This window comes from Epinephelus lanceolatus, chromosome 1 (assembly GCF_041903045.1).
Source record: "Epinephelus lanceolatus isolate andai-2023 chromosome 1, ASM4190304v1, whole genome shotgun sequence".
NCBI lineage: Eukaryota > Metazoa > Chordata > Actinopteri > Perciformes > Serranidae > Epinephelus > Epinephelus lanceolatus.
The window spans coordinates 42,246,317-42,260,821 of record NC_135734.1 but is presented as its reverse complement, the minus strand read 5'-3'; the positions used below and the strand labels follow the sequence as shown (position 1 = coordinate 42,260,821).

The 14,505-nt window shown below is 39.8% G+C and overlaps 1 protein-coding gene across 2 annotated transcripts in view; it reads left to right on the top strand.

The window, feature by feature from the left end:
* draxina (dorsal inhibitory axon guidance protein a) overlaps positions 1 to 12,802 on the top strand; it is a 35,322-nt gene extending 22,520 nt beyond the window's left edge. For both annotated transcript variants that reach the window (XM_033625670.2, XM_033625669.2), the window contains exons 4-7: positions 4,099 to 4,219; positions 5,620 to 5,712; positions 8,135 to 8,224; positions 11,615 to 12,802. In XM_033625670.2, the coding sequence (XP_033481561.1) occupies positions 4,099 to 4,219; positions 5,620 to 5,712; positions 8,135 to 8,224; positions 11,615 to 11,727 (417 nt within the window). In that variant the 3' untranslated portion in view covers positions 11,728 to 12,802. The remainder of the gene's footprint in view (positions 1 to 4,098; positions 4,220 to 5,619; positions 5,713 to 8,134; positions 8,225 to 11,614) is intronic.
* Positions 12,803 to 14,505: the final 1,703 nt, after the last annotated feature.

The window sequence follows — 14,505 nt, the reverse complement described above, 5'->3', positions numbered from 1 at the left end:
CTGCCTTAGACTTTCCTCATAGGCACATGGAAGGGCAGGGAGGTTTGCTCCCTCTGTCTCAGGCTTTCCTTTTTTTGCATGTAGAAGGGCAGAGAGGTGTGCTCTCTCTGTCTCAAGCTTTGCCCAGATCAAATGTTATTTTAGATGATTAATCAAATAACCAGTGCCATCTATTTACTGGTAAGGAGACTCCCCAGTTTAGAAAAAATACAAATTTCTTGCAACATTCAGATTTTCAGATGGTGGCTCCGTGTGATCACTCCCCTGGTCAGTGTGTGTGTTAAATGTCTGCAGACTGGCCTGTAGGTGTGCTTGGTTTTCTGCTTACAAAATGACTGAGAGTTCAGCAGTGTGTCTTTACTATAAGAGGAGTCAAACATTATTGGACCACAGAAGGGAAAAAAAACCCTTTCCTGAGCCTTGCTTCAGTGGCGCGAGCATGCGGCAAGGCTTCTTAATTAATGTTCGATCCTCTGTTGATGGTTTAATGAGTAGCCGAGCACAGGCAGATAGCCCCCTGCAATTAATCTAATTGATATTTCCATATAGGCTTATTTACTGAGGGTGAGAGTATGGATCTGTTTTCATCAAGAGGTTGATTCTTATTTTATGATGGATGTCTTTCATGGACCGGGTTTTCCCCCAGAGACGTCTCAAAGTCCTGCTTAATTAATTATATGTCTAACATTTCTGTTTTGCTCCCTCTGTGTTAGGAAAGTGACAGAGGTAGCGTTTTTATGGCTTTTATTGCAGAAGTTTATGCATGAGCAAACCACAAAGGAGTTTTGTTTTATAGCAAAGTCATCAAACACTCATCTCAGTGACAATATTTTACTGAGGTAGAATATTTGGATTTATGACACTCCTACTTTTATATGAATTTATGGATAAGTGCAAAGGTATCCTACTGCTGACATTAAGTATTCAGGGAGCAAGCTAAACTTTAAACTGTTCATTATGATTTCATTTTCCCATCCCTACTGCTACAGAAAAGTACACACAAGAAGCAGCATCTTGAACATAAAATAAATAAAAATATATGAATATAAGTATGATTGATACAAAATGTTAGAGTAGTCAGATCACTGTGCAGTATTTTAATTTAAAGTTTCTCCTCTTGGGAGCCTGAATGTTCTCAACAATCTGCCTTTTTTCATGATGTGATATCCACCGTGGCGTTCTGGCATTTCAGACAAAGTTTTGCGCAAGAGGAAAGGTCAGTTGTGTGTTCTCTGAGGAACAAAAATATCTTCATTAGCTTTAGATGTCTCAGAATAAAGTTTTTCTTTTAACTTCTTAAAGTGTGTGGCTCTTAAAAGAAGTACAGAGTGACTTCAGAGAGCGCAGTTTGTATCCTGTATCCTACCAACAGTCACGGTGGTTTCTTTCAACCATTAACAGGATCTTTCATTAAAAGGAGAATTCACTAACTTTTATGTGGACGTCTAATCAGTGCTGACAGTAAATGTAGTTGACTGAAGCAACATATTGCTGAGTTCACAGCTGCAAAACCTGCATTTTACCTTTTTCAAAAAATTGCAGCACTTGGTCATTTAGATAATATTTCCACGAAATGTGCAGCTCCAGTGTTGGGTCCTTTAATTTAAGGGAATTCAGCCTGGAACATGCCTGGATTGGATTTTCAAGAAGGTGTGGGAACCCTGATTTTAGTAGTAGGTGAGGTGAGGGTTTAGGAGTGCTGAGCCAGAGTTTGTGGAGCAGCAGGGCAGCCTGAGTGAGCGGGGTTGTTGGCTGGGAAGCAGACTGATGAGATAGTGGGTGAATCAGGCAGAGATCACAGGAAACAATGGACCATGTAGGCAAACTGAATGATCTGAAGAGTGAAGCGTAGAACTGTGGTATATCAGCACTACAGGAGCATAATGAGTGGATCAGTTGCAGGTGTGCAGGTAGATTGGCAGCAGGAGGGAAATGGAGTGCCACGCCAAACAGTAGAAACTGCAGAAAACACTATGAGGGAGAGGCACAGCCTGGCCAAGACAGAAATCTTGTTAACTACTGACTTTTAAAGGGAGGTAACATCTTGAAGTAGTTTATATTTGTCATATGGATTATTGTAATTTTATTATGTTGATCTGTTCTGTACACACAACATCTTCTGCATTTCTGTCCGTCCTGGAAGAGGAATCCCTCCTCAGTTGCTCTTCCTGAGGTTTATACAATTTTTTCCCCTTTTTAAAGGGGTAAGTGGTCTTAGTACCTGCTGTGAGGGTCCAAGGACAGAGGGATGTCGTGCAAAATTGAATTGAGTTGAATTAAAGTAAGAAGTTTCTTTTTAAAGTACCTTTTCCCAACAATGCAGGCTGCTCTCATGCACTGTTCTTACATTTTCCTATAAAAAGTAATGTACCAAATTTGTACATATCCCACCTAATCATGAGCCAGTAATTTGTGTATAATCATTAATTGGGAAGCCTGCAATCATGTGACCATTGCGCTGACGAGAGTCAAAAAGGAAGCAGTCCTGAGAAGTCCTGAAAGTATAGGCAGTGTGGTTGTGGTGGTGGATAGTGTCTAAACTTAATAAAACTTTGTCTAAACTTTCAATTATGTACCTTCTTGGAAGTAATGACGTTTTAAAATAAATTTATTTATGTAGCACTTTTAAAAATGGATAGATGTTACAAAGTACTTCAAAAGACATTAAAGACAGTTCAGTCAGGAACACTTTAATCAAAGAAAACTTTATTTCCATTTGCAGTATTATATTTAGCGGTGTGGCTCTGTTCTGGGGCCCCTCTGCCTTTCCTAGGCCTACGCAGAATGCCTAAAGCAGAGAGAGCAAACCTGTCTGCCCTTCCATGTGCCTCCATGGAAAGCCTAAGGCAGGAAGAGCAGCAGCAAAGACAACAAACAAACAGTAGACAGTATGAAAAGGAGGAGCTGGGGTGGAGGTGGGTTGCAAAACTAATGCTATGCTCACTTTAAATGGAGCAGTATAAACAATGAGGTATCTGTAAATAATAAAGTGTTGAAACAAAGTACTAAAAGAAATACATGAGTGTGTATGAATATGTACATGCATCCACACAAATAGGCACACACATAAATATATCCATACACACACAAGCTCTGGGCACAGGCTTTAGCACACATGTGCACAAAACCATATATACAAACATTATATCAGGTATGTAACGTTGTTTGTGGGGCGCTGATTCGTAGGATATTATATGAACTGTTATATGAGGATATGGTGAACAATGCTGTGAATCTCTCACTAAAACTAGAAGATGACTTGACTCAGAAATTTATTTAACATAAAATCACATAGACGATACATGAATAATAAAATGTCCACCCAGGATCACTTGCAGGCTGCATTAGTTTCCTGCCGCCTTCACTGGAGAAAAATAAACCCTGTGGTTATGTGTAATGAAGTGTATGTTCAAGTCTGTATATTGTATATGTATCAACAATACAAATGATGTGATATATAAATATATTTGTATTCCAGGCTGTGGGCAGTCATGTTCTCTGTTACCAATCGATTTTCTTTTAAAGCTCTGCCTCTGTCTCTGTTCACTGTGAGCGTGTTTTATGAATCAATCAATGAAGCATTACTGCAACTCGTCACAACACGAGTCCGATGTGTTTCATTAGGAACACCCTGAACGTGTTTACCTGCAGTCCTGACAGAAAACACAGTCAACAAATCAAAACATAGTCATCTGTTGAGCTGCTGTGATGTAACTGTAGTATGTGAACATCAATCTGAAGAGACAGGATTGATCTCTTCAATGTATTCTCTACAGCAGCTCGTACGCCGGATTGCTTCACATTTAGGATTAGTTTTTAATACACATCTTCATATTCTGATCACAATTGTCTTTGAATACATAAATAAAGATGATATTTCAAATATTACTATGGAAGCAGAAATTACACAGCATGCTGAAACTAATTGAAGATGGGATTAGGTGTTACAGATCTGCATATTGGCGTGTTTGTTCTCTTCTGTTTGGATTTCTTATGGAGAACATGAGTTAATCCAGTGTGCAAATGTCCCAGCTGAAATGTAGATGAAATAACAGTTATAAAATGTAAGGTGTCGTCTTTTTTTTTTTTTTTTTCCAGAGGTCCGGAAGAGGAAAAGGACAAGGAGAGGTGATGCCAACATTGGACATGGCGCTATTCGATTGGACAGACTATGAGGACATGAAACCTGTGGACACCTGGCCGTCCTCCAGGAAGAAAGGTTAGTGTTCAGCTGTAACTGTGAATCTGTGATCATTAAAGGCTCTGATTTGATTTGGTGGAAATAATCCAAATCACACCTAAATCTCTCTTGTATCAGATTATTTTATTATATTTAAAGGGACAGTTCAGCCCAAAGATTTTTTTTCTTTCCAGAAATCATGACCAGGTTACTCAAGATAACCCGCAGACCATGTTGTGAGCAGTTTCATATAGGAACTATTTTTCTTTCTACCAAACTACAATTCCCGACTACATCAAAGTACAGAGGGAAGTGTGCATCTAGCACCACTGAGGTAGCTATGGTCACAGGAGGACACAGTGTCATGAGCTGAGCCACTCGTCCATGAGTAGATGCACACTGGTTGAACTGTCCCTTTAAGATAAATGCTTATTATTATAAAGACAATGCTAGCGTGTTTGTTTAGCAGGTATAATCTTTGATCACTATCTCGGTTTAGCATGTTAACATTCTTAAGTGCAGCTGAGGCTGATGGGAATGTCATTACTTTTCAGGTATTTGGTCATAAACATGATATTGGGCAAGGTTTGACCTCATGGTGGTACTAGATAAAGATCAAGGGGTCAAAGTTATTATGACTTGTTGTAATGCATCCATGAATGTCTGTGCCAAATTTCACAGCAATCCATCCAGTCTCAAGTCTTAATCCCAACGGTCTCAATGCTGATTGGCTATCGCGGTGCAAATTGGTCAACTTTTGTGATAAAGCATATAACGCGAAGTCACGCTCCTTGCTTTACTAGCGCCACGTCATTAGCTTGATTCGAGTCATTCGTGTTGCATTCATTGTGTCTAATCACGTCTTCGCATTGACATGTAATTCAGCCGCACAAATTGTTTTATTCATGCCTGGTGTGAACACAACATAAAAACTACATAAGTGACACTTTATTGAAAACCAAACACAGACATTCAATATCTAAACTACTTAAAGTGCAACTGTGAGTATTTAAATTAATTCGGCTTTTTATTCACACATTACAGTCACTTTATAGGAAGCTGAGTAGCCAGTGACTACTGCACTATCCAACGTTAGTGTGACCAGTGTGAGTTTTTGATTAGAACTTGACTAGATTTTCACTTTTTGCGATTTCTGTCATCAGATCATTGCTCCCTGCTATAATTAGTAAACATTCAGTGTATTTCACATTTTGGGGATTGTCAGCTGACCCATATCTGACCTGTGTTGAAATCATTATGTATGAATCAAATTAAAAACTTGCACAAACAGTAATGGCTTCACCAGAAAATACCTGATACAAAAGCATTATGTTGATACTGAGTGACCAACTGATTGATCTGTTTGGCTGTGGCTGTGTATTGAGCAGACGTTTTCAGGATCAAACTGTTGTGTTCATTTATTTTTGTTCCTGCTGCAGACAAGAGGCGGAGTAAGAACCTCAGCAGTGGAAATGTGACTGTAGACGCTGACGCCATCGAGCCATGTGACCACCACCTGGACTGCCTCCCAGGTCAGTCTGCATCATACAAGTCGATCCTGACCATAGTAACACTCTCTGATGCTCCCAGATACAAAAGGGCTTATTCACTAAAATATTTATATAACTCAGGGATAAGTTGACAGAATATGGTTTGTGGTCCTCCTTTGCCTCATTCCTACTGCACGGTTCAACTCTTCTCGACTGACTTTGGTACCAGGTGCTTTTCTAGATTTTGTTTACAGCTGCAGACAATACCCCAATGCAGGTGGGATTCTTAACTGATTATTTTAGTAACACCACATGAAACTGCCATGCCATCATCTTTAACACAACACAACAAATGTCGCTCCATCCAGCTCTTGCTTGATCAGTTCATCCGCAACCAAACAGAGGAACATCTGCACATCATCAGCTGACCATAGAATGGTTTTTCAGGCTTTTTTTTTTTTAAAGAGAGATATTTATACATCCAACTGTCTCAGGTGCAGATGCTTTGGAAATATTAATTGAGTCGCTGAACAGAAAATCTGGCACACTGTTCTTGCTCAGCTTCACAATTTATTAGTTACACTAACATTTTGATCCTACTGGACCTTTGTCTGGAGTGTTCAACACCATTTTTGGTCTTTTTGATTTTTAATAGATACTGCTCCACTCATTTCATATGCACAGGTATGGGGGACTTAATCAGCTGTGGGTGTGTCTCTCAATTAGGGCTGCAACGATTAGTCGACTAATCGATGACTAATCAACTATTAAAATAATCGGTGACTATTTTAGTAGTCGTCTAATCAGTTTGAGTCATTTTTCATAGAAAAATACTATAAAAGTACCCCAAAATACTCTTATTGCAGCTTCTTACGTTCAAATATTGGCAGCTTTACACACTCTCCCATGACGGTGAACTAAAACCCTTTGGTGTGAGAATGAAACAAGACATTAGATGACGTAATGTTGGAGTCTGGGAGAGACAGACCGACATTTTTCAACATTTCAACACATTTTTTGATAAAATGATTAGTCGACTAATTGAACAAATAAGACACATTAATCAACAGTGAAAATAATCGTTAGTTGCAGCCCTACTCAATAATTGACAACAACCTGTGTATCATATGTCACATTATATACCCAACAACAGAATGGTTAGAGTGAATTTAAAAAAATGCTGTTGCTATTGACTTGACCATCTATAAATGTCGGGTTTGTGCAGGATGTCCCATGTCTCGATAGTAACGATCCTCTCTGACCAATCAGTGGTCCGCAGTGTTTTAACTCAACCTTCTAGAATCGTGTCAGTTCACTTGAACCTCAACCAAGGTGGTATCAGTATCAGGCACCACCCACAACTTTTGCTGATGGACAACCAAAAAACAGCAGTCAAGTGAGTCGAGTTGTGCCGTGCAGTGGCAATGAGGCATTTGTGATTTAAGGGCCATGAACACTTTTCAAAGGTTGAAGTTCTGAGAAAAACACCCTGACATGTTATTTAACACTCAAAAAAATTGACTAATTTGCTACATAACCAAACAACCCTGCAACTACCATCAGACTTTGATTCAAACATTGCTAAATCTTGGGCCCTATTTCAGAAAGCAGGAATAGTCTCCACCATACATCAAATATTATACATCGTGTATTTGCATGATCAGAGCAAGTTTTATGCATTGCCCTTCGATTCTTCGGCAATTCAGCTGAATTAGAAGATACTAATGATCTAAAAATATATGGACATTGTTAATATATAAAAATGGCTCTATATTTTCTATATATTAGACACGCATTAGCGCATCACATTACGTAACGTCACTTAACATTACCTACGATCTTTCCATGCCACCTCACTGTTTAGCTGCAGCTGCCGTATTCGATTTTTTTTTTTTTTTTTTTTTGAGGACATGTTCAAAGTCCACATACACAGTCATTAAAAATCTCCAATTCGGTTGGGGTAAAATAAGTGGCTCAACTTTTAACTCCACTTTCTGCCACTGAAAATCATGTCACCTGCACTCAATTGATGGTGCTCACCGTAGACACCGTTGAGCTAATTCTGATCAGCTGTTCTGGAACCGGAAACTCAGAGTTTCTCAACTCAAGCTCAGTCAAATCGGAGATGGGGATTAGGCTCAGTTTGATGTTCCTGCTCTCTGAAATAGGGCCCTGACTGATTAATACAAACTTGTGACATCATGTTTTTCAACCTAGATCTGCCAATGAGAAAAACACAAAAACAGAAATACTTTAACGTGAAACAACCAAAACTGTTCTAACTTTGGCAGATTATTTTGTCTTCTTTTAGGACCTTATCTCTCATAGTAAGAAGCAGATTGAGAAATTAAGTATTCAGGTCCTTTAAGATGATAATTAGGATCATGCAGTTTCTTGTAGAAGCTTTGACTTACACAACGTGAAGTCTTTGGTTGCTGAATATCATGTGTTTGTTCTGTTAAAGGTTCTTGTTGTGACTTGAGACAACACGAGTGCAAACCTCACAACAGAGGCCTCAACAACAAATGCTACGATGACTGCATGTGTGAGGAAGGTGAGTGAGGAGGACGTGGTCAAACTGATTGTTACGGCTCAGGAGAGAAAGAGGTTTGAACCCATTTGACTCAGAGACAAACACGACAGGTAAAGGCTTGCTTTCAAAATGAAACAAAAACAGGCAGGCAGGCAAAACTGGGGCCTGTATCACGAAGCGAGATCAACCTTTCCTGGGTTACCCAGACCTATCGTGGGTTGACTAACCCTAACAATGGCTATCAGGATAATCGGTATCACGATGCTGGATATTAACTCGGTAACTCAACCCAGGGTTGCTTTATCAAGAGTTGTGAACGCAGCAGACCAATCACAATCATGAGAGAAGCGCAGCGTCACTGAGCATCCTCACAGAGCGCCGTATGTGAGGGGAAAAAACAGTATTTCTCGTGAGGATCAGAGATTAATTCTACTAAAATATGAGGAGGAGAAAAGCAACATTACAGAAAAGGCTAACACCGTGGCAGCTGCAGGAGGAGGAAACATGCGTGGCAACGCATAACGGGATGAATAATGTTTAGTTTTAGTTTAGATTAGTTTATTTGCACATAATGTTAAAAACAGACAGTATAACATTTACAAGATTAAAAAAAAAGAAAAGTGCCGGAGAGGTTAGAAGCCACTAAAAGCTTATCAAAGAAATTCCCCTGTCAAAACATCAATGAAATCACATAGCTAATAGAGAAGAAAAAAAACGGGTAAGGAAAGAAGAAATAGAGGAGGAGAGAGGGAAAAATCAAGACAAATCAAGGTAGCAAATAAAATGATGTGTAGGTTAAATGACTCATCACTGGTTCAAGTAGCTACAGTACCTGTACCTGTACATCTGACACTGATCACACCCTTGAATCCCATGAAATCAATGCTGCGCAGATGAATTGCATGTATTACAATTATCGTCTAACATCATTGCGTCTGATAAATTGGTCTTCTTTGTCATAACGTTATATATGCTACAATAAAGCTTAAAGCTGACGCCACAATTAAATCATATCAACACCAAATTGATAGTCTGAATAAAATCATCCTGATATTGAGCTGTGTTAGAAATTAACAGCTGCGCAAAAATATACCTAGTCTCCCTCTTTAAAAAACAAGAAGGAAAATCCCTCAAACACCATCAAGTGTAGACATGATAGGCTACTTTCCACATTTCCAGCAGCAAAGCTGTCAATTAGGCCCATTATCTTTAACAGGGATCATTTCCTCCAACAAAACAAAATGTTGGCACTAATTAATGGTGCTATTAAGTGTCCGCAAGTGATCAGTTTCTTTCTTATGACATTTCGACTTCTTTCCACTCCTTTTTGAACAATCTTTTCATTGTCTGTTGTTGTTCCTTTCTTTTCTTTTTTAATGTTCAAAATAAACTTTCAAATCAAAATCAATCAAATGAATTAAACTTCCCATCATGACTGGGCTGCATTTCTGTCAGCGGAGTCATTTTCTTCCGAACTGCTGATTGGCCAGTGGGTGGTGCTTTTTATAGGACCAGATTCAACCCTGAACTTACCCTGCTCCGGAGCAGGATAGCCGTTCAGAGTACGTTACCATGGTGATCTACCCCGATAAGAACTGAACCGGCTTCGTGAGACCGAAAACCCAGGGTTAACCCTGAAGTTACCTAGCTAAGACATTAATCCTGCTTCGTGATACAGGCCCCTGGACTGAGTGGAAACAGGCCGGTATTTATACTGCAGGGAAAGTGATGAGGGAAAGTGGCAGCAGGTGTGTGAGAGGCGAGCGGGGGAGGTCAGTAATTGTGTGATTAGGAGATGGCTGGAGTTGTGACTTCATTACAGTGTTGTGTATATATATAAACCTTTCTCACTGCAGACATTTTGACATGTCACTGTAGGAAAAGGTGTATTTAATACCATTAATGCTGGCTGTTTTCCACTTAGGGAAGGCCCTGGTGTTATCCATGCTGGCTCAGTGGAATAATACTGGGGCACTTACTGGTTTCAGCTGTGCTTCTCCTGCTCTGAGTCCAAATGTCTGTTGTATGATGTATCACAGTGTTAACAGTAGAGTATCAGAAGACATGGGTCACTGCTTTAAGGAATAGTTTGACATTTTTGGGAAATAGGCTTATTTATTCTGTGGTGTTGAGTTAGATGAGAAGATTGGTAACACTCTTGTATCTGTCAGCAGCCAGTTAATGTTCGGAGCAGTTGCCAGGCAACCAACAGAGACTCCAGGAAGTTACAGATCATTTTCACACTTTAGTTTCTGTGCAGATAAAACAAACAAGATATCATTTGTTAATTAGTGAGCTTTGTCACGTTTAGACAGAACCAGACTAAACTGTTTCCCGCTGTTTCCAGTCTGTGTGCCAAGCTAAGCTAACCAGCTCCAGCTACATATTTACAAGACAGACATGAGAGTGACTCTCAGCCACAGAATGAATATGCAGGTATCCCATACATGTAAAGCTTTCATTTTAAAGGGATACTCCACTTGGTGGTACTTTTAGCATCTATACCCTCCCGAGACCCTGTGTCCTCATCACATTTTGGGTTTGCTTGACCTTATACTTTTTTCTACTTAAATTAGACCCATTGTCCTCGTTCGTGGACATTTTTTGTGCATCTAGAGGCAGTAAGAGCACAATACACTGATCCATGTAAAAACAAGCACCTCTCTGCCAAGTCAGGCTGCAGCAGATCCCAACACAGAAGTGGACAAGGGCCAAAACCTGATCACATTTCATGGCTGAAACTTGTTTATTTATGATTAATAATGTTTGAAGTTTAATATGGCAACAAATTTGACCAGCAGTAACAAGCTGAGACACTGTCAATTAGGAAGTACTCATTTGAAGACACTGCGACTTTATTATCATCTCGTTTGAAGACATAAGGGCATTAAAGGAGCTATATGTAAGAAATCTAAAGCAAACAGTCATAAAATCATCCTAATATGTCACAGAGACTAAGGATTAATGGTCATATAACATACTGATCTCACCGAGAACAATAGTACAGCCAGAATATTCGCATTTAGACAGACACTGACAAAAAAGCCATCCTTTAACGTCGGCATGATATGCAGCCAGTCACCGTTAAAGTTTAACGGCATTTGGCAGCGTCAGGGGGAAAAGAAGGAAAGTTAAGCCGGCGAAAGTCCAAGTAGGGTGGGTGGGAGCGGTGGTTGATGGGTCCAATCAACACTGACTTTGGAGAGTGTTGGAGAGTGGAGGAGAGTGGTGTTCACGGCCCATAAGATTAAAAGCCAAATCCTGTTCTTTTTTTACTTAATCTTCTTACTTAATTCCCATTTATCCAAGTTTTCACCTTGAATATTCCTGTAAATTAGCCACCCTGCTCACAGCACATCCACACCTATCAGTTTTAACTATGCAGATAACAAGTTGTGTCTGATTTTTCAGGGTTTCGTTGTTACGCTAAATTCCACCGGAAGCGGCGTGTGACCAGGAGGAGGGGTCGCTGCGTGGTGCCAGAGTCAGTCAGCAGTGACCAAGGAGGCTTCATCACTATCTGAGCAAGACAAGGAGGACACGATGGAGGAGCGTGAAGGAAGAGGAGCAGGAAAAATGTCCCCATGACCACTTTGACAGATAGTTTAAGCCAACACATCACATGACACTGCTAACACGCCACCAAGTGCTGAAAGGTGACGGCTTGCTGGTTTATTAAATCGATGCCACAGTGTGAAACATCTGGTCAGTTGACTTAACTGGATATAGTGTTTGACTGTTGCATTGTGGGATGAGACACAAGTTCTAATCCAGCAAATCGGCACCTTTAAGCACTTCTTTAATTCAGTTAAACCCATACATCAGTTTGATTTCAGTCTTTATATCACTGCATCACTACAGAATGTACACGTTTTTAAACACATCATGACGAGGGGCTTTTCAAAACTTGCTCAGCAACGTTTTTTATTTGTTTTAAATTGGTATAAAAGATTCACTTGGCTGGCAACACATCGCTGAGTGAAATCTGTAAAAATCTCCTGGTTTATGAGTTAATATTCACCACAGTTATGGTTTCATTTTGAGCAACAGCAGATTTTATGAGTTTTGAAAACTGCTTTTTCAAATGTCTCTCACGGTTTTTCCTGCATCTTATTGTCTCTGTCCTGCTGATCTGAGTCAAACAATGTTTACAAATCATTTTGTATTATTGCATTCCTGTGCTCGGAGTCCCAAATGGATGATTTTTATTGGTTCAGGAACATTTAAATTGAGTCGAGTAAGCTGTCATTCACAGAGGTGATGCTGAAATAGTTTCTGTGTGAACTCTCTGCTATGTTTTGTTCCTTGGCTCACTCACTCTTCAAACAAATGCTGAAAATGGTTTATAAATATTATTTGAACCCAGTCTGCCGTCCTGTATTGTAAATAAGAACGTGTTTGAAACGATTTTTGTTAAATTGACGCCACTTCTCTTCAAATGTACTTAACAGTAGAAGATAAACAAAGATGCTTGTTTGACCTTCCTTTTACATGTCTTAATATATGTTTTATTTATACCGTACTTCAACACATGGTCGTCCAGATATTGTGTTTTCTGTCTTTTTTGTTTTCATGATTAAACACTTACTAGGATAAACATTTTGTGGTGTAAACCTGCCTTTATTTGTAACATCGCGCTTCATCTATATCAGGCATTAGCATGCACTCAAAGATGGGTACACTGTGGTCGTAAAGGGATGGACACAGTCAGCAACAATACTCAGGTAGGCTGTGGTGTTCAAACCATGCTCAGTTGGTACCAAGGGGCCCAAAGTGTGCCAAGAAAATATCCCCCACACCATTACACCACCACCAGCAGCCTGAACTGTTGATACAAGGCAGGATGGATCCATGCTTTCATGTTGTTTACACCAAATTCTGACCCTACCATCTGAATGTGGCAGCAGAAATCCAGACTCATCAGACCAGGGAACATTTTTCCAATCTTCTATTGTCCAGTTTTGGTGAGCCTGTGTGAACTGTAGCCTCAGTTTCCTGTTGTTAGCTGACAGGAGTGGCACCTGGTGTGGTCTTCTGCTGCTGTAGCCCATCTGCTTCAAGGTTGGACGTGTTGTTGGTTCAGAGATGGTCTTCTGCAGACCTTGGTTGTAACCAGTGGTTATTTGAGTTACTGTTGCCTTTCTATCATCTTGAACCAGTCTGGCCATTCTCCTCTGACCTCTGGCACAAACAACCATGCCACATTTAAAGTCACTTAAATCACCTTTCTTCCCGTTCTGATACTCAGTTTGAACTTCAGCAGGTCGTCTTGACCATGTCTACATACAGCACGCTGCTTGAGGTGGAAACTACTTTTATATCTTCAAGTGGTCAGGCCTCGTCAGAAGTCACAAGTTAAATCTTGGAGGTCATGAGTTGATACATGAGATTAGAATAAGAAAAACAAAAAACAAAAGTTCATTTGCGCATTTTTATTTAGTTAGTTTTCGGACTTTTGTCTAATCTTTGCTCGTGTTTTGAAACAGTGGATTGTTTTACCACTTTGGGCTTGGAACAGGTATTTAAATGGAAACATCTGAAGAGAGGAAATTTAACAACTCATGAAGAGGCAGTGTCAATGCACCATATCTTTTAAGCATATCATATGTGTTTTTCATATACATTTTCATCTAAAATGTAACTTTAGCTTTCAAATATAGTCACGTCCCTCTAAAAAACAAGGTGAGACAGCAGTTTTGGTGTTACAGAAACATGTTTCCTGACTGCATTACAAAAACAACAACAACACAAAAAAAAAACTGGGGTGTACAAAGACTGCGTCCCTGCTGCAGCAGCCACGGGCTTCATTCCAACCCATGGCCCTTTGATGCATGTTATCTCCCCTCTCTGCCCCTTTCACACTATATCTGTCCTATCAAATAAAGACAAAAGGCCAAAAAAATTGCTTTGAAAAACAAAACAAAACTATTTTATCATAGGATAGGAATTCAGCTATTACAGAGCCACCCTAATTTGGAGATTTCCCAAGTTAGCAATTCTAAATTAGGACGGCTTAGACTCTGTCCTAAATTCCAAGTAACTGCCAAAATTGGCAGCAGCACTGTTGGTAGGTTTTTATGGCAATGACATGTTTCCTGAGGAGGTTTCCTTTCCTCCATTGACTCTAGTAGTGCCTCAGACTCATCGCTAAAGCTGGACATTCATCTTTTTTTTTGTCCATGACAGCAAACTAGCTGATGACAAGTTATAACTGTCTTGCCCATCTGGAGTAGCCTGCCAGTACATTGTCATCAAAGATACAGACATGACAGGACAAGTGCAGACTGAAGAATCAAATTAAC